Source organism: Hyperolius riggenbachi, chromosome 2 (genome assembly GCF_040937935.1).
Source record: "Hyperolius riggenbachi isolate aHypRig1 chromosome 2, aHypRig1.pri, whole genome shotgun sequence".
NCBI classification, from domain to species: Eukaryota; Metazoa; Chordata; class Amphibia; order Anura; family Hyperoliidae; genus Hyperolius; species Hyperolius riggenbachi.
The window spans coordinates 251769444-251796618 of NC_090647.1; the positions used below are offsets into that span (position 1 = coordinate 251769444).

Genomic DNA, 27175 nt, shown 5'->3' on the forward strand with positions numbered 1-27175 from the left:
GGGGATCTTATCTGAGTCCATTTAAACAAATCCTTGTGTGTGTATAGGCCAATGTCTTGCTGTACAATTCATTGTTGAAATGGAAGAGATTTCTGCAGTAGTGTCCATAACAACAATTCTAGGCAGTAATTAGGTCTGTTTTGCCTTACTACTTTTTTTTTTTTTTTATACTGGAGGAGTAGCGTGAAAGGACACACTTTCAATTTGCCCAAATAAAGCGAACCATCCTCTGTCCCTTCTCAAAGTTTTATAGACCACCTGCAGGAAATTCGTTGATATTTTGCGGCCTTCAGCTTTATCTCCATGTAATACCATTGCAGATCTTTTTGTCCCTAACTACTTGTTTTTTTTTCATTGGCTGGTAAGGATTTTATGTGCAGCTCAGATTGTCTGTTAAGCTGTAGCTGAATAAATACAAGCCAGTTTTCTGTCCCAACAGATAGAAATGGAAAGTTGGAACCAGGTTCAACAACCTGTAATTTTACAAACCTGGAACATGGAATCTCCTCATAATTATGAAAACAACTGTCGGGACACAACAGTCTTCATGTGTCCTGGGGCAACTTACTTTGAGCTGGAGTTTGATGACAAATGTGAGACAGAAAAACGGTAACCCTCACTCTTTTTTTTTTGTTTGTTTTATTGGAAGAATTTCTTGTTATTATACTATTTATGATAATCTGAGATGCATTTTCCAACTCAGGTATGACTATTTGGAGTTTACAGACGCCAGGGGTGGTAAAGTCCGCTATGATCACAAAGTTGGTACTGAGAAATGGCCAAAGGTGAGTCACATATAGTTAGGAAAATTATAGTTGGCATACCTTTCCTAATATACTCTGAGACATAAGGCAGAATATGTTGCATTGTTGGGCTAAGAGAAAATTTACCGGTATTTCACTCAAATAAATGAAATTTAGTGTGATGCACTATGTGTAGTTATGGTTTTCCTTCATTGTGGTTTCACATAACACAGATTTAAGCAAGGGTGGACACAAAATAAATGGTGTGTTAACCATTATCACTTGTGAATAACAAGTGTGCAGTGCCTCTGGCAGTGTTGTCTGTTTCATGCCCATACCAGAATAGTTGGTGAATGGCTGTGGATTCTACCCACGGACCCTTAGCAGAATGCTTCTCTTAAATGTGTACCAGGAGCTCCCCGTTGTTAGGATTCCCCATGTGACGTGTTCTGTCCATTGCAGGTGGAGCCGCAAATGGACAGTTCTGGCTTGTCAGTCTGCATTTGTTTGTTTGTGCATTCGCAATGAGTCACATTGTCATTTGCAATTGCTCTGCAGTTCTGGACAGCTCAGAATACTGTCATTATTCCATTAAAGGGGAACTCCAGCCTAAACAAACATACTGTCATTAAGTTACATTAGTTATGTTAATTAGAATAGATAGGTAATATAATTGTTTACCCACCCTGTTTTAAAAGAACAGCCAAATGTTTGTGATTCATGGGGGCTGCCATCTTTGTCATGGTGGCAGCCATCTTGTTGGTTGAAAGGAGGTAACAGGGAGCATAAGACACAGTTCCAGCTGTCCTATGTCCTGATAACCCCTCCCAGCTGCATGCGCTAAGCTTCAAATGTCAAATTCAAAATGAAAAAAAAAAATTGCACCAAAACAGCAGAACGAGAACAACATCATCAGAAATCCCATCATGCTTTGCACAGCATCAGGAGAAAAATGCCCGGGCAGTTTTACTCTGTGCAGCTAAAAATGAGGCTTGTATAAGAGAAACAAAGTTCTGATGCTGTGAAACTGTTAAAGAAACACCAAGTGTTTTCAGTGCTGCTGATTCGATTTTTAGTCTGGTGGTTCACTTTAATGGTTTGCTGCAGCCAGATAGCCCTGGATTTCCTACATGCATGTTGTTGCATAGTATTGCATGCATTTGTTATAATTGGCTTTCAGCTAGCAAATGGTATTCAGGCCAGCACAGGATTGAGTGATTACCATTCAGCTGTGTGAAGATTTGCATGCTTTCATCCATTGGCTGATGCCAGCATAAAGGCCTGCCTTTCCTGCTAGACCCTGACCCGTCATAGTCTCAGCTCTGTCTAGGCTGTTACTGGGTCCCTTGATATTGTAAAAATATTCCTTGTCTTCAGTTATCCTGTGGAGCTACGTTATATATTTCCCATGGGGACATACATACGTACTCCTTCTAGTATAGAGATTTAGTATTGCCTAGCCTTGTTCGCGGTATTGTTCCTGATCCTAGCCAGTCTTCCTTGTTTATGTTGTATATCGGTTCGTCGCCGATATATACATGTTAGTCAGTTGTTTGTAGTTTCATTGATGGCTGTAAATTGTAATATGTTAGGAAATCATATCTATTGTATATTTGTCTATGTATTACGTTTGCCTACCTTTTGATTCTGCTATTTCCTGACTATTCTGTCGTGTCCTTGCCATTGCTGTGATTGTCTTTGTGAATGCTTGCTGTCACTGAGGCAAGTGACTAGATTAGCAAGCATTCATTCTGTCAGCCTCCGTACTCTTAGTCCTGTCCTTGCAGGTAGCCATTGCTGTGGTTGCTATTAGCTACCTCACTCCAGTCTGTCTTGTATCTGTCTTAATGTTTGCTATCGCAAGAGCAGCGCAACATCGCACTGCGCTGCCATTGCGTCTTATCAAAAGCCCAGAGCTGCAGTTGCTCTGGGCAGCCTGTGTAGCCTCTTCCATTATTCAGCTCTCAGCCTTGTTGTGCTGGCTGGTCAGAAAGTATGACCCCCCAGCTTTACACCCATGCTCTCTCCTCATTATTCAGTTGAAACAACCCACTCCGCCATTCCTGTCAAGCCCAGCTGTTGGATAGGCACTCTGTTAACACACAGCCCTTCTCTTTGAGATGATTTCCCTATAGTGACTGCACATCCATTACAAACATGCATAACTGAGAAGAGGAAGTTATTTTCATTGTAAACTGTATGTTCAAGTTTATCTGCAGTTCAGTTATTCTGTGACCGTTTCAATGGTTGTGCTCTGTTTCTTTAATGGACACCTGAACTGAGAGGGATATGGAGGCTGCAATATTTCTCCTTTTTAACAATGCAGATTGCCTGGCTGTCCTGCTGAGTCTCTGCCCCTAATATGTTTTGCCTGAGGTCAGCTGCATACTTGTTTCAGGTGTGTGATTCAGACACTACTGCAGCCACAAAGCAGCAGGACTGCCAATCAACTGGCATTGTGTGAAAGGAAATAAATCTTGGTCTCCATAACGCTCTCAGTTCAGTTAGTATGCATCATTGACCAGTACAGATTTCTACGGTATGTAGACCTGTTTGGATATTCCTTATGTTTCTAAGGCTACTTTCACATTAGGACGTTGCGTTTGATGCGGCGTTAAGGTCGCACAACGTGCCCCTAACGCAACGCATTGTAGACTATAACTTGGACGTTATTGTGTATTCTTTAACCCTGCGTTTAATGCGCCGTTTTCGTCAAACAGTGATGCAACGAAACCATTACTGAGCATGTGCAACACACACAACGCAGCGGATTCATTGCTAGACGCACAGCATGCAGCACCTTCTAATAAGGCTACACGTTACACACAAACGCAACGTGTGCACTGTGAATGTCGCACAGACTTAGTATTGCTTTGCGTTAGTCTGCGTTAAAACATTTTCTAACGTGCGACATTAACGTTGCACTGTAAAAGAGGCCTTAATGGCTGTATATCAGATTTAGCGCTTGTCACATTTTCTGTGCTCCATGGTGGCCATACCTCAGGTGACTTGGCGGATTATTATAATCGAATCAGATAAAAAAAATCTGTGCCGCCAAATGCATGCCCAATAGACAGTGAATCCAGTTTTGGGCCGATATTTGTTGCAGTAACAAATATCGGCCCAATTTATATATGGGCCGATATTTGTTGCATTTATACGTTACCTGTCCTGTGCGACACAGGACAGGTAACGTATAAATGCACATACATTCATAAATAGTGCCGGGAGTTTAGTCACTCGTCCAGATATCGCCCGCGATACCGACCGATGCCCGTCATCTGAATGCGCCTCTGTCTGTTACACTTCCCATACACGCTGCATGTGTCTAACATCACACACGCACCACGCTGGCTGGCATGTATAGTAAAGAGCAGTGGATTTGAGGATGGACGGGCACCAAATAAGGACACAGGACAGGTAATGTATAAATGAACCTACATATACATGTATAGACACATTTATACATAGGGGAACAGGGCTGGGCTCGGACGATTCCCGGGAGATTTTATGCTGAAATTGACTGGGAATCGGCCTGCAGTGCATGGGCAGCATACACAAATCTCTGTCTAATCTGATTCAATTGAGAGAGATTTGTCTTTTGGTCGAATCTGCCCATTATCACTAGATGAATGACTACCTTATCATTGTCTTGCTTTGGCGTGTGGTGAGTGCAAACTAAGCATTTTGTTCCCACAATAATCCTTTCCCTTCATTGTTCTTGCATTACAAATTTGTACGTTATGACCTTCTCGCTTGGGAATTTGCCACAACATGGCCACCTGATAATTTTTTCGATTGATTTCTGGCCAAAATCGCTAGAAAGGATAGATCTCGAAAATGTAAATCCCAAGGGCTCGATCTGGTCTGTGGCGGTAGCAGCGTTCAATATCACAACACCCGACAGACCCCTGGCGCCGGTGTCCCCCAAGTGTATCTGTGTCATCAGGTTCCTATTACACAATGTATAAAGGCTCACTTCTCCACCAGTCACATGGTACAGGCGCTCTCTGTGATGCTGGTCACCGGAGGAGGGCATGAGTTGCACCAGGTGACCTTTTAACTCTGGGAATGGGGGGACATGCACTTGGGAGAGGGGGTGGCACTGCTAGGCGGATTTCTAATAGATTTCATGCTGAAATCTATCAGAAATTGGTGTGCGTTGTATGGACAGGCACAAGATCCCTCTCTGATCAGACTTGATCAGAGATAAAAAAAATATATATAGTGTTTAATCTGCCCATACATCGAATGATGGATGGACATATTAACACTTAAAGCCACCATACAGTGTTAATTATCTTTCAGATCAGGTATTGATTGATATCTATTTGATGATTATTTACCTGGATACTGCCTTGTCCTCTCAGGATTACATGACATAGCCGGTATCTGATACGATAATGATCTGACCACTGTCACCACTGGCTTTGTACTGCTTCATATAGTAGAAAGCTATGGAAATCTGACTTGAGTGCAGTGTCCCCACACTTGCCAACATTGATCTGATAAAGACTAGTGTTTGATTGATAAAACAATTGAATGTCGCTTGAGGGCATTCATTTTCAACAGATCTTCCTTAGATTCAACGCATTCTTTTAAGCCAATATATTTTTTATTGAAAAAGGAGAGAGAAGAGAGCGCCTCTATGGTGCAATACCTTTTAATTCAGTTTGCAAATTGCAAAAGAAATGCACGTACAAGATCGCATAAATTTGCAAGCATATCTCACATGCTCAATGTTCCACTCCTCAGAGGTGGACCGTGGCCAGTGGGGGACATCAACAAGGGTCCGTGGAGTCCAGGCAAGCTCTGTGTGGCAGGTTATATTGATGACGCGTTTTGACATGCCAGTGTGTCTTTGTCAAGTCGGAATCCTGGAACATTGAACATGTGAGATATGCTTGCAAATTTATGCAATTTTGTATGTGCATTTCTTTTGCAATTTGCAAATTGAATTAAAGGTATTGCACCATAGAGGCGCTCTCTTCTCTCTCCTTTTTCTGATACAGACACTTGTCAAGTCCCACCGCTGAGGGAGCTGCACTGGATGGCTACCTTTCCTCCTTTCATTGTCAGACACTGGCATTGGAGAACTGATTTACTTTGGACATAATATCCTTTAGTCCTGGTTGTAACACGGAGCGCACACATTTTTGTCTATTATATTTTTTATTGAAACGGTCTAATAGTGTATAGTAGGCATTCTGCTGTTCACACACACAAAACGTAGATAATCTAAACAGCTTTTGTAACATATTGCGTGTGTTTACTGTCAACACACTTCCTCTCAGTAGAGTTGTTATGTATGCACATATGGGTTAGAAAAATAAAAGCATGTGCTTATAAAGACCTATACAAGTATTCACGCAGTAAATGGCATAACTGCTATACTTATTCTATTTTTGTCCTCCGTATGTGGACTACTTACATTGACCACTGGCTGTAGAGCTTGTAAGGATCAACAGAGAAAGTGTGGTTACATGGAACGTTAGCGGCAGCCACCATCGCTTATACTTTACATGCTTACAGTTGCCAATTATACTTTAAAACTAGTAAATTTCTTAGATTTACATAAAAACATATCTAATAATCCACAATATTTTGTTGCTCTGCAGAAAGTAACCTTTAAGGCTGGCCCACAACTTCAGTTCTTGTTCTTCTCAGATGGAAGCAACAATGAATGGGGGTTTAAGTTTACTGTAACAGCCTATGGCCTGCCAGATATTGCCCTCTCCTGGAGCTCTGACTTCCAGCTTCTTGTTGCACGTTTATTGGGTCGTCTTGCATCAAGGTCCATGGCTATGAAATCCACATGTGGTAAGATTTAATATTTCTTCACCCCAGATTTAAGTGTGTGTTCCTTTTGTAGTGGACAATATAGGACTTTAAAATGCAGTTATGTTTCATGAATTAGTTTTGCTGAATAAAGGGCTTTTTCTGTCTCTTCTAGCTCCTTATACTTTCTTAGGGGTTCTGGGTATTCTGATTTACAGTGTTAAAATTCCACACCAAACCCCAAGGCCCTTTCCCCACTTGAGTGCATTGGGAAATGGAAGTGTCAGCACTTCCTTTTCAATGCGATTTTCGCCATTTTTAATCAATCCATTATAATGAACAGTAATCAAATCTAATAATTTGAGGGAGTTCGTTGGGAACCATGTGTAACGATTTCACAATTAATTGCAAATTGCATGGATGGGGGCATCAGACAGTGTAGTCTGATGTTCCCAAGGATTGTGTTGCCATAAAACATGGCTAAAAACACGTGTGGGGAAGGTGCCTTACATGGTCACCAGAATGCTAGATTGTTTCTCCGTTGGCTAACTACAACGGGCATTAATTTATCAGCAGTGTAGCATAAGATTGTTTAAATAGAAATAAATAGGGCAGCCTATATATCCTCTATATCCCTCTCACTACAAGAGCATTTTAAAAATTGGGTAGTGTCCTAAACATTTGACACCAGTGGCAGTACTTGCCCTAACTGCTTCCAGCACATTTTATCTGAACCATAATTTTATATTAATATGAGCTGACAATACTTGCTTCTAATCTCATATTGTTGAAATATTGTGGTCTAATGTATGTTTTTGTTTTAATATTTATCGGTTTACCCTAGAACTGGGACCTGGCCCAGACCTGCCAGCAGCAAAAGTGACGGCAGTTGTTAACTCTCCATTATGGAAACCTGTGTTCAGACATCAAGTGCACACAGAAAATTGCTCAATAACAAAAAAAGATGGCTGTACAGAGGTGTGTCACACTTTTCTGATTTATCCTTTGTGTGTTCTTGAGACATTGGTTTTTAAATGACTAACTAAACTTAGCACATAAAGCTATTTGATTGAAAAAACTGAAATTCATTCAGACTTTGATTTAGTGATTAATAACTAAATAATTATAAATGTTAAACAATAATGTTGAGCTGCAGTTTAATATTATAAATAAGGAAAACAGGGAGGTAGAGGTTGACACTGCCATTTAGATGTTAAGATACGATAAGGTACATCAGCACTTACAGCAGGTGAATGAAGATGCTACACACAGCTGTGTGGGTGGGGGGACTGATAAATCCGCTGGATGACAGTTTTGCGCCGCTTGTGCTTGCTCACCATGGCATTAGAGCTGGGGACAGGTTACTACAGTGCGAGTTAAATGGCACACCCAGCAGCGGCACTTCCTTATCCCATGTTGAGCGCAATGAAACGCTGATTTACTTTATTTCAACAAAACTTCTAAACGGCAGTGCTTAAAGGGGAACTACAGCAAAAAACTGTAAGATGTAAAATATGTGCAAACATATACAAATAAGAAGTACGGTACATTTTTGTCCAGAGTAAAATGAGCCATAAATTACTTTTCTCCTATAATGCTGTCGCTTACAGTAGGCAGTAGAAATATGACAGAAGTGACAGGTTTTGGACTAGTCCATCACTTCATAGGGGATTCTTAGCGAGGCTTTTATTCTTTATAAAGATATTCTCTAAAAAGGATTTAAACATTGATGCTGGCCAGCTTCCCTGCTCGCTACACAGTTTTTTGGCAGTTGGACAGAGCAACTGCCATTCACTAAGTGCTTTTGAAATGAATAAATATATCCCTGAGAATCCCCTATAAAGAGATGGACTAGTCCACTTCTGTCAGATTTCTACTACCTACTGTAAGTGACAGCAACATAGGTGAAAAGTAATTTATGTCGCATTTTGCTCTGGAAAAAATGTACTTCTTATTTGTATATGTTTGCACATATTTTCAATTTTACAGTTTTTCGCTGTAGTGCCCCTTTAACTCTACCTCTGCTTCTTTTTACAGTTGCATGTACTACCTAGTTAGAGCATGTCTGGGACAGCAGTTGGGACAGTGCTGCAGACAGGAAATTAATGAGGAATACAGTCCAGTCTTCTGCAAAGGCAGCCAATGAGTGCTAGTGTTCTCTTATTGCATCTTTCTTAATATTGTAAAGGTTTCTTTTGTTTTACTTGCAGACTAAGAACTCTCATGCAGAAGACTGTCGTAATTTTCTACTTGAATTTGCAAACTCAGATCCTGCTCAAGACTATTCTGGCCCTAACTCTGATATTTTCAAAGGACTGGTACAGATCTTTAAGAAACAACCAACAAAGAATGATATAGTTGTTGGTTCTGCAGTTGATGAAGCTGTCAACAATACATTTGCTGCTCTTATATATCTTACACCTCAGTTATTTGGAAAATTGCAAAAATATGGTAAGTACCACAAGTTTTACTGTTTGGCAAACCAGAATTATAAAGCATTAGAGCCTCTATTCAGACATACCTCAAGCTGTTTTTGTTTTCTTGGGAGGCAACTCTATTGCCCCCATCATGTCCAATAAATTTTCGTTGAAATGATTTTGGACAGTTAATCAGTTTGAAAGTGTGATTGGACTTGTTGGAAAGTTGTAATGTGAGCAGGGGATAGATCGAAGGCTGCATACTGCTGCACTACATTAAGTGGCACAAGGCTAGCAGTTTGATCAATGCTGGATTGATTTCTGATGAATGTGATCAAGCGTGTGCAGCGTGGAAGGAAATATTCACTAACCAGTAAATTTCCGATTAGGGAGAGAGCGACCTTCTTGCCATATCCAGGGCCTTTTCACCTGTCAGGGCTTTTCACATTCTTTTGGCCTTCACTGTATCACTGCTATCATACCTATATATGTTTTTTTTCTCACCACAAATTGAGCTTTTTGTGGGCGGTACTCGTTTTCAGTAATTACTTTATTTTCTATGCATTTTGTAGGGAAAAACAAGGAAACATGAAATATACACAATATCTACAATTCCATCTCCTATAGTATTAAAATAAACAATGCTACTGTAGATAAAACCCACACATTCGATTTTGAAATCGCCGCGGCCGTGATTTCAATCGCGAAAATAGAGAAAACTAAAAGGCGTAGGGCGACGATTTAGGGGTCGTCAGAAAGAGGAGAAAGAGAGCTTTAAAATGATATCAATCTTTCCATAGTTACATTGTATTACACAGGGCTACTTTTTCTGCTTAATGGAGCTGCTGACGTCGCCCTGTGTAATACAATGTAACTATGGAAAGATGGATATCATTTTAGAGCTTTTAAAGCTCTTTCTGACGACCCCTAAATCGTCGCCCTCCGCCTTTTAGTTTTCTCTATTTTCGCGATCGAAATCGCGGCCGCGGCAATTTCAAACTCGAAAATAGCGAAAACTAAAAGGGGTAGGGTAGCGGTTTATATATCATTGGAAAGAGGAGAAAGAGAGCTTTAAAATGATATGCATCTTTCCATAGTTTTTGCACTGCTTGGAGTCCTTTTAAATCCCAGCTGCTATTACAGTTAAAGGCATATGACCTACACACTATTCTTACTGCTCTACTCTGTTATATTCAAAAGGAAGGTTCAGCTGTGAGGAAAGAAAAATAAAATACATGATACTTTGGTTAGTACACAATGTAATTTAAAAGTAGTTGAATTACAGTGCTATGAAATGGCGTTATATGCCCTGGTCACTAAGGTAATAAAGAGCACTGTGGGGGACTTAACATGTTTTCTTTCCAGTTCTCACAGGTGGAAGTCTCTCTCTATGTGAAGAGTTCTCACAGGTGTATGCCTTGGCTGATGGAATTAGGATATGGATGGTAAGTAAAGCTGGCCATACACTAGGCCGATTACCCGCCAATCGACAGCAGATTCGATCACTAGGATCGAATCTGCTGTCAAATCGTGCACGCTAAATGCTAAATTTCGATCAATTTCGTCCCGAAATAGATCGGTCCCGTCATTCGCTCCGTGCGAGAAATTACCGTTTATCGCCCGCGGGTAGGGAGCGCATCGCTAGCGGCGTACGATCGACGCAGGTATACATTGCCTGAAGCTGACTCCCGGCATCCCGGCTGACATCTTCTCCACATCACCTTCCGCATCACGGCATCCGTGTATAACTTCCTGTGTCACTGCAGTGACAGCAGACGTACAAATAGAGGGCGCTCTATTTGAACTTCCGCTGTCACTGGAGTGACAGAAAGTTATATGCGGATGCCGTGAAGCGGAGAAGATGACCGGGACCAGGCTTCAGGTAATGTATGGGGGGGAGGGGGGGGGGGGGACAGGCGGCAGCTCAGCAGATGGTGAATCGGTTTCAGGCTGAAATCGATTCACAATCTGTTTGCAGTAAAGGCAGCCATACGATCCCTCTCTGATCAGATTCGATCAGAGAGCGATCTATCTGTTGGTTGAATCTGATGGCAAATCGACCAGTGTATGGCTACCTTAAGGCTTTGTATTTTATCGTTTTAGTTTAGCTGAATAAACCTGCAAAAGAACAACTCTCATTAAATTGTAACTCCAGTGACACATTACAGCTGATAGTTTATTATTATCAGAATCGTTTTCATAATATCCTGTTATTCTGTGGCATGGTTGCATTGATCTTTTTGTCCTCTGCAGCTTGAAATGAAGCAGAAAGCTTTGCACTCAGGAGGAAATGATAAGCTTGTTGTTGATGGAGCTGAAATTAGTCCAGATATGTTGGGTAAGCATTGTGTGAACATGAACGGTGATACAATTTGGTAATGGTTCCATAAATTAAAGTATCCTCCAACTTACTAGACTGTTGGTTTATTTGTTGGTATATTTATTCCATTTTTAAACAATATCAGGTGCTTGGTGTCCTGCTGCTCTGTGGCTTCAGTAGTGTCTGAATCGCACACCTGAAACGAGCATGGAGCTAATCTTGTCAGATTTTTGTCACAAACAGTGGGCATGACTTTTCATGCCTTTGCATTTTGCCCCCTCCCACTTTTTTTTATCAATTCACTTTTCACATGTACAGTAGATATGGATAAAGATTAGGACTCTGAGTTCAGACTGTGACATGAAAATCAGGATTTTTACAAATTAAAAAAAATGCATGATGCTGAAGAAACCTCTGCAACAAGGATCGTCCACCGATGTGCATAAAATCACCTGCCCAGCAATTGCAAGGATTGTTTTATTTTTTGCCCATTAAATTGGCAGTTCATTTTGTGTGATAATAGTGTGATAATAGTTTGTGTGATAGTGCCCTGGACATGGTTATGGAGCAACAGAGAGGCTACTTTCTAGGCTGCTCGTACTCCATAAGATTGCATAGGCTCAAAACTTTCAACCAATGGCATTTGCTGCTTCATTTGTAAATTAATCTAGCGGTAAGTACAGAGCTGCAAGGACAGGAAGACTGGAAAATTGCCATCAGAAACGAGGAGAGGGAACTATAGATACAAGCACTCTTTCAACATGCACTCTGAATTACATACATGGGGAGAGACTAGATGGAGACGTTGGGGTTTGGAAAGGTAACTATTCATACAAGCAAGCTTCCAATGCGCACTCTGCACCACATACACAGGGGTGACTAGGTGGAGACATTGGGGGTTGGAGAGGTAATTATAGATACAAGCAAGCTTTCAAAGGGCACTCTGCATCACATATATGGGGAGCAGGGCTGTGGAGTCGGAGACTAGGTGGAGACATTGGGGGGTTGGAGAGGTAACTATTCATACAAGCAAGCTTCAAATGCGCACTCTGAATCACATACATAGGGGTTGACTAGGTGGAGACATTGGGGTAGTAGAGGTAACTATTCATACAAGCAAGCTGCCAATGTGCACTCTGTATCACATACATGGGGGAGACTAGGTAAAGACATTGGGGGGTTGGAGAGGTAACTATAAATACAAGCAAGCTTCAAATGCGCACTCTGAATCACATACATAGGGGTAGACTAGGTGGAGACATTGGGGTAGTAGAGGTAACTATTCATACAAGCAAGCTTCCAATGTGCACTCTGTATCACATACATGGGGGAGACTAGGTGGAGACATTGGGGGGTTGGAGAGGTAACTATTCATACAAGCAAGCTTCAAATGCGCACTCTGAATCACATACATAGGGGTAGACTAGGTGGAGACATTGGTAGTAGAGGTAACTATTCATACAAGCAAGCTTCCAATGCGCACTCTGTATCACATACATGGGGGTGACTAGGTGGAGACATTGGGGGTTGTAGAGGTAACTATTCCTACAAACAAGCTTCCAATGTGCACTCTGCCTCACTTACATGGGGGAGACTAGTTAGAGACATTGGGGTTGGAGAGGTATGAACACTTTCATTCCAGCGCAGGAGACTTGGGCGCAGCAGTGAGTAACCAGCGCCGTCAGAAGACGAAGCTGAAGTTACTTATAAAACACTATAATTAGGCCTTCAGCAATTGCTTTATTATTTCATTCCCCACCATCCATGGCGGCCTGGAGGGAGAATAGTATTTAACACGGCCGGGAACTTGTGCCGCAGCAGGATCAGCCATATACCGGCTGTATCCTGCGCTTAAGTCTCCTGCGCCGATCCCTCTCGTACGCGGAGAGGTAACTATTCATACAAGCAAGCTTCCAATGTGCACTCTGCACCACATACATGGGGGTGACTAGGTGGAGACATATGGGGGTTGGAGAGGTAACTATTCATACAAGCAAGCTTCCAATGGGCACTCTGCACCACATACATGGGGGTGACTAGGTAGAGACATTGGGGGGTTGTAGAGGTAAATATTCATACAAGCAAGCTTCCAATGCGCACTCTGCACCACATACATGGGGGAGACTAGGTGGAGACATTGGGGGGTTGGAGAGATAACTATTCATACAAGCAAGCTTCCCATGCGCACGCTGCACCACATACGTGGGGGAGACTAGGTGGAGACATTGGGGGGTTGGAGAGGTAACTATTTATACAAGCAAGCTTCCCATGCGCACGCTACACCACATACAACATGGGGGAGACTAGGTGGAGACATTGGGGGGTTGGAGAGGTAACTATTCATACAAGCAAGCTTCCCATGCGCACGCTGCATCACATACATGGGGGAGACTAGGTGGAGACATTGGGGGGATGGAGAGGTAACTATTCATACAAGCAAGCTTCCCATGCGCATGCTGCATCACATACATGGGGGAGACTAGGTGGAGACATTGGGGGGTTGGAGAGATAACTATTCATACAAGCAAGCTTCCAATGGGCACTCTGCACCACATACATGGGGGAGACTAGGTGGAGACATTGGGGGGTTGGAGAGGTAATTATAGATACTAGGAAGCTTCCAATGGGCACTCTGCACCACATACATGGAGGGACACTAGGTAGAGACATTAGGGGTTGGAGAGGTAACTATTCATACAAGCAAGCTTCGAATGGGCACTCTGCATCACTTACATGGGGGGACACTAGGTGGAGACATTGGGGGTTGGAAAGGTAACTATTGATACAAGCAAGCTTACAATGCACACTCTGCGTCACATACACAAGAGGAGGTTGTGGGTAAGGGAAGACATTGAGAGTTCAGCTTATAAGTGAGGCGTACATTATTAGGTTTTTTGAGGGGCAAAAGTTGGGGGGGGGGGGGGGGGGGGGTTGGCCTATACACGGAAAGGCTTATATGTGAGTGCTTGCAGCCATTTATCAGTGAGGGTGGATTTTCTCTTGAAATGGTCGGAAGCAGAGATTGTAAGAAGTGGAAGTAGAAGACTTTGCTTCAAGTTCGCTCTTGATACATGAGAAACACTTGTAGCACCCACAGGATATCTGCTGTCAGGCACCCTCATTAGTTTAGTGAAATTCTTGGCATTGACAGTTTCACACAGGTTTTTTTTTTTTTTTTTTAAAGATTTTTCTGAGGCCTGGGACCCACTACAAATAGCAAATTGTGATTTGAAAGAAAAACGTAATTTCTTTAGTTGCAGTACACTCCGAAAATGCTGCATGTATGTTACCCTCATAGGATTCCATTGCTGTAGTGCTTAGCCAATCGCCGCAGACTGGCAAGCATGCTGAAAAAGGCCCCAGCCCTTAGTGGTTTTACAATAAAATCTAAATCCACCCCAATCTTCAACTGCCCTATGTCAATAACTCAACATTAAAGATGATCAATAATTTGCATATTTTTCTGTCTTGATGCAAATTGTGTTGCAGCTTGTGTGCAGATTGAAAGTCAACCTATCCAAATTGGCAGCAACTGCATTTCATTGGTGTAATTTCAGTCTAAATACATTTTGAAACAAAATTTGCACTAAGTCAGAAAAAATTGCACATCCATGATCATCTCTGCCCAGGATACGTTTGGCATATTGGCAAAGTGAAAGCTTGGTAACGAACCGCTTTCCAGTCTCCATCCACCAATGTTCTGCTCTGTGGCCTTAGCTCAGGCATGTTCCTTTGGTAGCATGCACACAATAGGCTTTCAGAGTTCTGTGCTGTGTACAGATATTGCGAGAAATCCTCTGCTGACTATAGATAATGTGATCACTCCTGTCTCCTTGTCCCCTCTATAGGATAGAACAAGCAGGCAACCAAGCAGTATATGTATATAGTGATTGCCACTAAAATGTCACCTGAGAACAGACCTCTTGTTTGTGTTCATGATATAAGATGGCACTTTCTCTCCTTAATGGTCACATCTGCTTCTGTATTCTAAGCATTGACTGTATGTTAATCTGTTTTCAGCAAAACAGTGCATTGAGAAGTGTCTTCTACTGATGAAATTTTTACCTGCAACATCAAGACTGCCTGCAGACAGCTGGACTTCTATAGAAGATAATGGATTATTACACATCCGTAGGAAGAGTTCCATTGTAGAAGCAGATTTTCAAGCTTCAAGTGCCTCACCTATTAATGCCTCTCCTGAAGCTGCACTTCCAGTTTTGTTGGTTAAAAGTCAAGTGCCTGACCCTGACTCCCCTCTTCAGAAAAGACAGGAATCAGAACCCTGTAAATTTGAGACCCCAGCAGGGTATCAAACCAAATCTTCAGAAAAGGCAGAAGAGCCTTCCTCTCCTCCTCCTACCCCAACACGTAAAGCCCCATTTAATCGGGCAAGACTAAGACTGCTTTCATTCCGCTCTATGGAAGAGTCAAAAGTACTGCCAACAGTAAAGGAAAAATATCCCATTCTGAAGAGCATCTTAGATTTTGTAAAAGATCCAGCAATTTCCCATGAAAGGTACATCCTGGAAACTTTTCTTGTCAGTTGTTATTTTTAGACTTTAATGCTTTTAGCTGAAGGTCTTATGAATAATGCCAGCATAAGCTGATCAAAGCAAATCACTCATCGGTAAAAATGTGCTTGTAATTATCATTTTACTAGAGAAGAATCTTAAACATGGGAGCTCAAGCAAAAACCATACTTAAAGTTAATGTGGGTGGTTGAGCGAATAGAACATAGAAGAATTAAAAGTTGGGCACAATTAGTCATTTAAGGGGGGAAAAAAAAGCTTTGGCAGATGCAATCAACTCTGAAGGATTTTTTCTTTAACCTAGTTAGTGTGTTCCTGCTGTATATGTGAATATCGCTTTTTAATTCACTTTGTACATAAAGTGTTTTGCAGGTCTTGTCATTACGGAAAGCCCAGGCTGAAAGCCTTCTGAAAGTGTTTAAGATAATCCAGGAGTGTTTGCATACATTGGGCCAACCCAATTTCTTTCAGCCACCCTGTGTTCTCTTCCTGCTAGAGCTGCTGACTTGTCAGAACGACTTCGCCAAGTAAGTTCAGCAGTATTTCTCTGTCCATAGTACAGATGTACAAAGAATCTCAAAGAATCTGTAAAATGTAAATGTCTGTGGTGCAACTTCCTAGTCTACCATATCTAAACCACTCATAACACACTTTGGTGTTGACTTAATTATGGAAAGGGTCAGTGTCGGGTGTTTGGAAGACCACATTTTCTTTAGTACTTTATCCCATGTCTTTTTTTTTTTACAAGAGTTTGAAGGAATGTCTGCTCATCTCAGATGCCCCAGCTAATTAAACGCTTTGTAGAATTACTGAAAAATTAATGGAGAACTTAATTTGTCACTGCTGGAGCAGGTGCTTGTGTGGAAATGTATAGCCTGGTATAGACTGCTAATAGTTGTAAACTCATAGATTGCTACATGTGTCTTGTGCTAAAGTCATATTGTGTGAGTCCAGCCACAATTATTTATAATTTTGGATGTTGCTGTGGAAAAACATTTAATTTCAGCATTTTTTCACTTACTTTTAGCTCATTTCATCCTGTAGGCTGTTGCCTCAATGTGCCTTCCAATCACAATCTTGATAAATTTTTAGCAGTATCCGACTAAACATTACCGATTGGGCAGGACCTTTTTTAGTTAGCGATTGGGGGGGGGCTTAGTATCTATGGTCTAGAGCCAGTGATGTATCCCCCCTTGCTATTGGTGCTTCCTGGGGCCCCATGCAGAGCAAAGTGCTCAGACGATTTTATTCATGTATAGTGGATGCACTGCTTTTCCTCTGTTGTTATAGCACACATCCTCTGGACTGGATTAGCATCCCACCACTCCTGATGTGATGTCCCAAGCTTTTATTGTTTTTAGTTATGTGTCACTAGCTTTACAGGGTGTAAGGAATATTTTCTTCCTTCCTTTCTTGCAGAAATATGACTAAAAATTGGTGGGTTTTAGAGTATATGAGTATATGTCTTGACAGTCACATGCCAGTGCTGCTGAGGTAGTAAAGTTACTAGAGTCTTATTGCAATATATGGAGGCAATCACCACTACAGAGTCACCTCAAATACCAGAAGAGGTGAGGTGGAAATTGAAGTCAGTGGGCTTTAATGAGCTATTGGAATGAACAATGTTTGAAATACACAATTATGTGAACAAGGAAAGGCATCTTGTTTTTTCTTTTGCTTGATTACATAACTGAGGTTTGGCCATTGGCATTGTAATTGGGCGCACAAGAGTAAACATTGCAGCAAGAATTAAAAGTGCAATCCAGTCAAGCAAGGCAATTCTGCTTTGCTTCATTGTGCTCATTCAACTAGCTAAATTCACTTACTTGTCAGCTTTATTTTTTCTCAGAAGGGTCCTGAATCTGAACCTGAAAGTGGAGGCTGATCTTTAGAGTTTCCATCACTGCTAATGAGATGCTAATAATTCTGGCTTGCATGCACTTTTATTTCAAATTGTATGCAGCTTGGAACTAGGCCAGTCAAATGTACTTCCTGCCTATTTGGATTGGCCCAGTTTGAAGCTGTACATAGTTTACTCTAAAATTGCATGCTAGCTGGAATTATTAGAATCTCATTGCTGTGTTTCCAAGCAACTGGCTTGCTAAGAGACCAACTAAATATGGTTGCACGTTAATTGTTACCTCACATCACCCTTTACTTTAAAATGTTCATTTAGTACAGTATGCTAGCCTCTTGCACTTTTATTTTTCTTAACCTGTCCAGAAAACAAGAGATTCTTGCTTTATCCACATACTTTAACATTTATTTTTTATCTGTAATCTATGACCTTTATACTAAAGTTGCTGCTAAGTCATACTGGTACCATTGTGCTTTTTTTCACCGATGCCTGGTTTGCCACTGCCGGTACAAGTGCTGCAATACCGATGGGATACCCAGCAGAAGCATACCGCTGGAGCCCCCCAGTGGATTAAAACAAACCAATAGAAATACTCCCTCCCCAGGGAGGATTCTCATTCATCCACAAGCCTGCATTCGGCTCATCAGAATTGAAAAAAACGGTTCTATTCACAACTTCCATTGCTTCCGATCCAGTAAAGACTGTTTTCATTGATCATGTAAAGCGAGCGCATAATCGCATGCACAGTACGAAGCCTGCCTGTCTTTGGAAGCACTCAGGGACACGAGTCCTATTGACCTGAGTTCTTAGCTGTCTATTAGTGCTTAGCTATCCTATTCATTGTAAAACCTTGTAAGAAAATAATCCTAAAAATGATGGGCGGATAGGCATATTATGTGGCAAACGACTGTTGCAATCTCTGATACAAGCATATTTTACTGTTTCAAGGACTTCAACTTGTCATAGTTACCCTTTGCACTGTGACTGGCCTTCTTTTCGTTTTTCGGATCGCCCAACCTCTCCTCTAATTTCTCTTATTTCTAGTTACTGTGGTAAATTCTATTTACTGCATTGTACTAAAAAGTGATAACCAAGGTCTTCTGTAGGTATTATTTGGGTTAAAGAGGTGCCCTGGTGTATGATAAAAACGTTTAAAAGGTAATGAGGTAGCTTACCTCAATGATGACAAAATCTTTGCAACAACAAAAGATTTTTTTTAGTGATAGCACAGGCGCAGGTAAATATGTCCGTATAGTAGGAGCATTTATCCCACCTAAAGCCTCATGGAAAGGTCATATTAATAATTTTGTGCTCCATACTATTGTAAATGCTGATAAATTACTCTAAACAATGTGTGCAAAAGAAAAGTACATTTTGCCACTTTATTTTGAGACTGTTTTTTTTTTTCTAGCTACTTTGGTCACTTGGAAGGGTGTGGAGCTGAACTACACCAAGAAGTACGAGAATCTTATTATAGGCTTGTCTTGCTTTTGGTTAATGCCGTGAAGGGTTTCAACAGCCTTAATGACAAGTAGGTGTAGATGTAATGGTTTGTGTTATGAAGCCTACTAATCAGACTAACACCATTTTATTGTGGTTCTTCTGTATTGCCTATGTGTTTTAGTAACGATGAGTAATTTGAAACAGTTTTTCATTCTAAAACAATACTCTACACTATAAATGTTTAAAGAGTACTTGAGGTGAAAAGTACAGAGCCTGTCAAAGACGAGCTTTGTCGTAATACGGATGGATGGTGGAGGGGGTGGCGGGACTAAATACGTGCCTGTCTTGATGTCTTCAGGGCACTGGTGATGTTTCACCCCCCTCTGCAGTATGGTAGCAACCATGTTTCCAAAGGCTGCAAAAGCTCTTCAGAAACCTCCGCCTGCCTAGCCGTAGCCTGCTCCCAGTTTGGCAGCCCAAAAAAACAGGTTGCGGCTGCGGAACTGCCTGGAGGGATGATGCCAGGACAAGTAAGTATTTATATCCGCCATCATTTAGACAAAGCCTATCATGACAGGCTCTGTCAGTTTAACCTCAAGTACACTTTAATCAAGTGTTCATTATTATTATTGATTTATAAAGCACCAACACATTCTGTAGCACTGTACAGAGTAAGAAACAAACTGGGTTTTTAATGATACAGACAATGGTATACACAAATTATAGACATTGGTACATAATACAGAATTGGTAGACATTGTAATTACAGTGACAAATGTAACACTATAAAGAAACTGTATAGCAAATTCTAAGACCCCTGCGAGCTTACAAGCTAAAGTTTAGCTGCTAATCATTGGCTTCTATTGCGTGGATTTCGGGAAATGTAGTCTTACGTCTATTCTTCCTACATTAAGCATTGCAGGATCATACATGTCCTCTTACTAACTGAATAGGAAGAGAGGAAGCAAGCCGCAGTGCACATTAGGCTAATGAAGATATTCTGTCCATTTGTTTGGATTCTGTGTACTATGTTAATAGAATTTTGCCTTGTTCAATTTAGGATTTAGTTGGCCATCTTTGTGAAGAAGGAATTTTAGCAAGTTCTCAATGTGTGTACCATTTGTATAGGTCCCTGCAGCCCGCTTTATCATGTGTGCAGACTTCACTCCTCCACATGTTGGACATGAGCTGGGAACCACAGGATCTTACGTTCTTCCTCAGCATTGACCTCCCAGAATTACTGTTATCAATCTCTCAGGAGAACATCTGTACCCATGATTCTATTGTGAGGTTAGTGTTCATTATTTCTGCATGTTACATTTTTGCTAAAGTGGTGCTTAATATGTTAGTCAGAGTCCGACTAATTCCAGGCAATCCTTTTTTGTTGGTTGGGGAAGGGGGAGAGACTTATAACCTCCTTTCATGTTGCTTGAGCCACTAGTGGGTTGGAACATGAATTTTGACAGGGCAACCCAGCCTATGCAGGGGAAAATGCAGGGCAGGGGGAATGCAAGCGGGAAAAAATTGGACGGCACGCTGCATTTGAATGCAGATCGCTTCTGAACCTCTACAGCCATGCAAGACACGGCTAGGGAGATTCGGATGTGTTTCGCATCACGGATGTGCCAGCATCGCGTCTCGCAAGATGCCTTAAATGGCCCTAACTCTTACCCATGCTACAATTTATTTTTATTTCAGTTCTTCCACATAAGAAGTTGGCGTGCTAAATAAAATCAACTGTATGACAACACAGACCACAATAAAAATCTAAAGAGGTTTTATAATTCATCTTCTGTTAGGCCCAGTGCACACCAAAACCGCTAGCAGATCTGCAATACATTAGCGATTTTGGGAGCAGATTTCAGAGTGATTCTCGGTATGTTTAGAGAGGTTTTCTAAACATACCTAGCGGTTTTGGGTGCGTTTTTGCGTAGCAGATTACACATATTGTTACAGTAAAAGCTGTTACTGAACAACTTCTGTAACAAAAACGCCTGGCAAACTGCTCTGAAGTAGCGTTCAGAGCGGTTTGCGTTTTTCCTATACTTTGCATTGAGGCAGAAACGCTTCTGCAAACCACAAACATACAGCAGGAGGCACGTTTGCGGTTTGCTACAAACCTCAAACCGCCGGTGTGCACCATCCCATTGAAATACATTAGCCAAGCGTATTTACATGCGGATGTGGCCGGCGGATCGCACCTAAAACCGCTCAGTGTGCACTGGGCCTTATTCAAAACTGAAATAAAACTATCCAAGCTGACAGTTAGCTGTTGAATTTTAAACTCTGAACATCTATTTGAGTTATTCAGTCATTTTTTACTCTTAAAGGAATCATCAGGGAAAAAACAAAAATCAGCTTTACTCACCTGGGGCTTTCTCCAGCCCCTTGCAGCCGACTGTCCCACGCTGCCTGCTCCGCTCTCCGCCGCTGTCCCGGGCTTCCCGCACGGTGCAGAGGCTGACCTCAAGGTTGTCCTTAATGCGCCTGCGTGAAGCGCAGCTGTCAATCAAGGCCAGGTTTTTTGCAGCTTACTACGCAGTTCTGCGTAGTAAGGACGACCTCGAGGTCGGCCTCTGCACCGTGCCAGGAGCCTGGGTCAGCTGCAAGGGGCTGGAGAAAGCCGCAGGTGAGTAAAGCTGATTTTTGCTTTTTTTTCCCCTGATGATTACTTTAAGACGTGTCGATATTTCAGTGGTTTTGACCAACTTTTGCACTGATTTCAGTCATTTTCTGCACTACTCCTCTCTTGTGTATGCTAATGACCAGGATATTTGTGGAAAAACTTCAGCCTTATCCATTTTGTAGCAAGCTTTTGTAAACAAACTGAATTTATCAAGAATCCAGCTCATAACACATTGTTTACATTACTATGTTTACAATTTTTAAGCAAGTAAAGTATGGTCCGTGTTAGTTGTGGGGGCAGAAATGCAGACATCAAACTAACAAACGTTGATGTGGGTAATACCTTTAATGACTAACTATACATGGTTAATTGCAAGCGTTTGAAATGTTAAGTTTCTTCTTATGGCAGTATACAGAACTGGATCAGAACCGTACAAAAGTGAATGTAACATACGGCAACTTATATATGATTATGTAGGCTCCAACTCACATGATGTCTCACAGTTTTGCCTCCTTTGAAATGTAAAAAGACCATATCAATGCTCAAATCTTAAGAACCTTGGCAACATTTGTCAATATGCTGCCCAAAATACACAGAGGGTGACCAATAGTTTCAGGCATTGGCAGGCTTACAGAAAATATCTCAGGATGGTGTGACAGCATGCTACCATGTAACACGGGAAGTTACATATAGGATACCACAGACCTACTAAGGAAGCTGTAGAATTCAAAAATTCTTGAACGCCTGGCCCACCAACGCCTGACCAACTTCCTTAACTCCAACTCCCTTCTCGATCCCCTGCAGTCTGGTTTTCACAGCCCATTCTACAGAAACAGCCCTCACCAAAGTGGTAAACGACCTTGCCCTTGCCAAAGCCGAAGGTAAATACTCCATCCTGCTCCTCCTGGACCTCTCCTCGGCATTTGACACTGTCGACCACTCCCTCCTCCTCCACTCCCTGCAGCTAATGGGCATTCAGGACCTAGCCTTAGCCTGCATCTCCTCCTACCTCTCCAACCGCTCCTTCACAACATTTTGCAATGGCTCCTCATCCACTCCTACACCCCTCTCAGTTGGTGTTCCTCAAGGTTCCGTCCTAGGACCACTACTGTTCTCACTCTATACTGCCTCTAATGGCAAAATCATCTCCTCCATGGGTTTCAATTATCACCTGTATGCCGACGACACCCAGATATATCTCCACACCCCAGATCTCTCCTCCTCTACCATGGACAAAGTCTCTGCCTGCCTCACATCCATTTCCTCCTGGATGGCTGCCAGGTACCTGAAGCTTAATTTGGACAAGACTGAGCTTCTAATATTCCCACCCCGCACAGGTGCACCCCTCCCAGATCTGCACGTCACTATTGAAAATACTACTATCCACCCTACCTCCCAAGCCCGATGTCTAGGCGTTACTCTGGACTCTGAACTTTCCTTTACAGCCCACATCCAAGGTATTGCCAGATCCTGCAACTTCCACCTCCGCAACATCTCCAAGATCCGCTCCTACCTGTCCCCTGACACCACTAAACTCCTTATCCATGCCCTTGTCATCTCCCACCTAGACTACTGCAATTCTCTTTTATCTGGCCTCCCCTCTAACCGTACTGACCCACTTAAATTGGTAATGAATGCGGGAGCCAGACTGATACATTCTTCTCACCGCAGCGCCTCTACAACTCCGCTCTGTAAAGCACTACACTGGCTCCCCATCAGCTTTAGGATCAATTTCAAAATCCTGTGCTTGGCCTACAAATCAGTGCACAAGACCTGCTCGACCTACATCTCTGATCTGGTCCACAGGCACATACCAGCCCGCCCCCTCCGATCCTCCAATGACCTGCGCCTAGTCGCACCTCGCATAACTCAGTCACACGCACGATTGCAGGACTTCACCAGGGCTGCCCCTACTCTCTGGAACTCTCTCCCACCAGCCGTCAGACTCGCCCCCACCTTTAATACCTTCAAACAAGCTCTCAAGACTCACCTCTTCATGCTCGCATACCCCCCTACACCAGCATCATAATCTGTTCTGTTAGACCCCCTCTCAAAAGACGCACCTATTGTCTCACCCCATCCTTTAGATTGTAAGCCTCTGGCAGGGCCCTCCTCCCTAATGTATCCAGCTTGATTATGCAATCTTACTCACAACCACCCCTCTTGTAGACTCGAACAGTCTCTATTTTGACCTATGACACTGTATTGTTATCAAATCATTTGCATGATCTTGTTTTGTTGTGAGTTTCCGTATGTTCTACCTGTATGTTAACCCATTTATCTATTGTGCAGCGCTGCATAATATGTTGGCGCTTTATAAATACAATAAATAATAATAATAGAAAGACAAAAAGAACAACCGAGAGCCCCCAATAGTGTACTATTGTTGATATAACGTAAACTTCAATTTGTACAGCAGATATGGATATACTCACTAGTCTGGGTTGCCGACCTCAGGCAACCACTCCAAACGCATATGGGGATATTAAGCCTGTCCCCAAGAAGTCTCTCTCCATAGAAGAAAAATAAGAGTGTACACACCAATCCACCAGGTGGATAATGATATTTGTAGTAGTTACAGAGACATCAGCAGAATAAAAATTAGTAGTCTATTAAAACCCCCAAAAAATTGGGGGACCAGGGTGGATCCATCTCCCCAATATATATATATTGATATTAACTATCATCTGTATGCAGATGACACCCAGATCTACCTCCACACCCCTGACATATCCACCACGACCATGGACAAGGTCTCCTCCTGTCTATCAGCCATCTCCTCCTGGATGTCCGCTAGGTTCCTGAAACTAAATCTAGACAAAACGGAATTTATGATCTTCCCACCCCGGCCATCCACGAACCTCCCAGATGTGCATGTCACTGTTAACCACACTACCATTCGCCCTACCTCTCAAGCCCGCTGTCTGGGTGTCACCCTGGACTCCGCACTCTCCTTCACTTCCCACATCCAAAACCTCACTAAGTCCTGCAACTTCCACCTTCGTAACATCTGTAAGATTCGCCCTTTCCTGACCTCTGCCACCACCAAACTCCTCATCCATGCCCTCATAATTTCCCGCCTTGACTACTGCAATGCCCTGCTGTCTGGTCTCCCTATGACCCGAACAGCCCCACTGCAGTCCATCATGAATGCGGCAGCCAGAATTATCCACTGCTCCCATCGCCCCACCATGGCAGATCCCCTCCTAGAATCCCTCCACTGGCTTCCTATCCAGTCCAGAATCAGATTCAAGATACTGTGTCTGACCTACAAATCGGTCCACAAAACCTGTCCAACCTACATTTCCGATCTTACTCAGAGGTACACACCTAGCCGCTCACTACGTTCTTCCAATGAACTTCGCCTAACCGCCCCCCACATCACCCAGTCCCATGCACGCCTCCAGGACTTCTCAAGAGCTGCTCCAACACTATGGAACTCCCTACCTCCACCCATTAGGGCAGCCCCCTCCTTCAACATCTTCAAGAAAGCCCTCAAAACTCACCTTTTCACTCTGGCCTACTACCCCTCACAAGTGCTCTAAACCTACAGCTGAACTCTGGTCCCCTACCATTCGTGTCCTTACCTCTCCCTCTAGATTGTAAGCCTTTGGGCAGGGTCCTCCTCCTTTTGTGTCCTACCTGATCTTGCACCTCCATTACTGTGAACCCATGCTATGCATCTGAGTGAACCTAACTTGCCTAATCTCCATGCTCCATCCAGTGACTGACTAAGCATTACCTGGTACTCATACTATGGTGTGTGATTTGGTTTTCTTGTATTCCTGTATTGTCATATTGCTGTATGTCACCCCTAAATATTGTCTGTAACCTAAATTAATGTTCAGCGCTGCGTAATATGTTGCCGCTTTATAAATACAATAAATAAATAAATAAATATATATGACACAACCACCATATATGGTATCCAGAAAAATAGATATTTAATCAGTACTCCACATGAAATTATGCAACGTGTTTCGCGGGTCCCAAGCCCGTTTCCTCAGGCAAATACAAGAGCAGTAGTAACTCTGAGGTTGTGCAGATAGGTGCAGCGCTTCCTGCTCTTGTATTTGCCTGAGGAAGCTGGTTTGGGACCCGCGAAACGCATTGCATAATTTTATGTGGAGTACTGATTAAATATATATTCTTGATACCATATATGGTGGTTGTCATATATATTGGGGAGACGGATCCAACCCGGTCCCCCATTTTTTATTTGGTTTTAATAGACTACTAATTTCTATTCTGCTGGTGCCTCTGTAACTACTACAACTACTGAGGAAACGGCAGGCTCTGGGCCCACTACAAGAGGAGACCCTCCTAGCTACAATGGATGTGTTGACATATCCCACATGAGGATGGCATTGTAGCTTGTGAACATTTTAGTACTACCCAAATCAATGTTTACAATTTTTAGTGATGCTCTTCTGTGCTCCAATCTGCGCCTCACGTGGGCGCGCTGACATCATCGGACGTCCTCTGGGCTGTACTGCGCAGTACAGCCCGGAGGATGTCTGATGACGTCAGCGCGCCCGCGTGGAACGCAGTTGAGCCCGTCGTTGGAGCGCAGAAGTGCCCGACCTGGCAGCCGGCCTGGCCAGGTCGGGTCGGCCACCGGGAGCCTGCGGAGCGGCGGCGAGGGCACATCCTGCCTTCCACGGGCTGGAGGAAGCCCCAGGTAAGTGGATATGGATTTTTATTTTTTTTATCCCACCCTGAACCTTCCCTTTAAGGAAAGAGCTACTATCCAGTACTGTAATTTGCTACATGCACCATGCCAATTTACAGTGCATCGCATCCAGGAAAATTCCCTTTTGGGTGTGGGTATTGAGGTGTATGTTAACTTATATACATACATATATTTCTAATAAACTCATACCTCGAAAAGAAGTATGACCTTATGAAAAGGAAATGTGTACATGCTTGTATTTTCGATTCACATCCACAGACACAACCTCACAGAGACACAGCCTGCATGTCTATCGTTCTCTCTCTCCTTCCCTGGCTGCCATAAACAAGCTGGAGGCTAGCTGTAATCATGCTGAAGGGGTGGGGCTACATCCTGCCTGCTTGTACTCTCCTTCCTATTTGCTTTATGTGAGGAAAACTACAGAGGTGATGACTGGAGTGATACGATAACACTCACTGTAAAAACATAATACTACATGTTAAGGCAAGCTTTTTTTTTGATAATTTACACTTAAAATACTGATTGATGTGTAGTGAAATGTTTTCACTTCCCTTATTATCACTAGCATGATCTTGGTGAATTGTGGCCTCTGTCTGTGATCAGCTTTACACGCACATGTTTTTAGTTTGACATCACTTCATTTGATTTACTCCAGGGGTAAATAAACTTGCATTGAATAAATGTTTTGTTAAAAAAAAAGGGAAAACGTACTTAAATCCAATAGAGAAATAGTAAGAGATATATTTTACGTACCTCATTTATGAGTAT

General features: G+C 42.5%; 1 protein-coding gene across 2 annotated transcripts in view; it reads left to right on the top strand.

Moving 5' to 3' along the window:
* The window catches only part of ZZEF1 (zinc finger ZZ-type and EF-hand domain containing 1), a 226841-nt gene that overhangs the window by 104580 nt on the left and 95086 nt on the right, over positions 1-27175 (top strand). For both annotated transcript variants that reach the window (XM_068268505.1, XM_068268506.1), the window contains 11 exons: positions 440-609; positions 704-785; positions 6362-6563; positions 7366-7499; positions 8732-8972; positions 10304-10383; positions 11192-11276; positions 15279-15774; positions 16150-16314; positions 19057-19176; positions 20217-20378. In XM_068268505.1, coding sequence (XP_068124606.1) covers positions 440-609; positions 704-785; positions 6362-6563; positions 7366-7499; positions 8732-8972; positions 10304-10383; positions 11192-11276; positions 15279-15774; positions 16150-16314; positions 19057-19176; positions 20217-20378 — 1937 coding nt within the window. The remainder of the gene's footprint in view (positions 1-439; positions 610-703; positions 786-6361; positions 6564-7365; positions 7500-8731; positions 8973-10303; positions 10384-11191; positions 11277-15278; positions 15775-16149; positions 16315-19056; positions 19177-20216; positions 20379-27175) is intronic.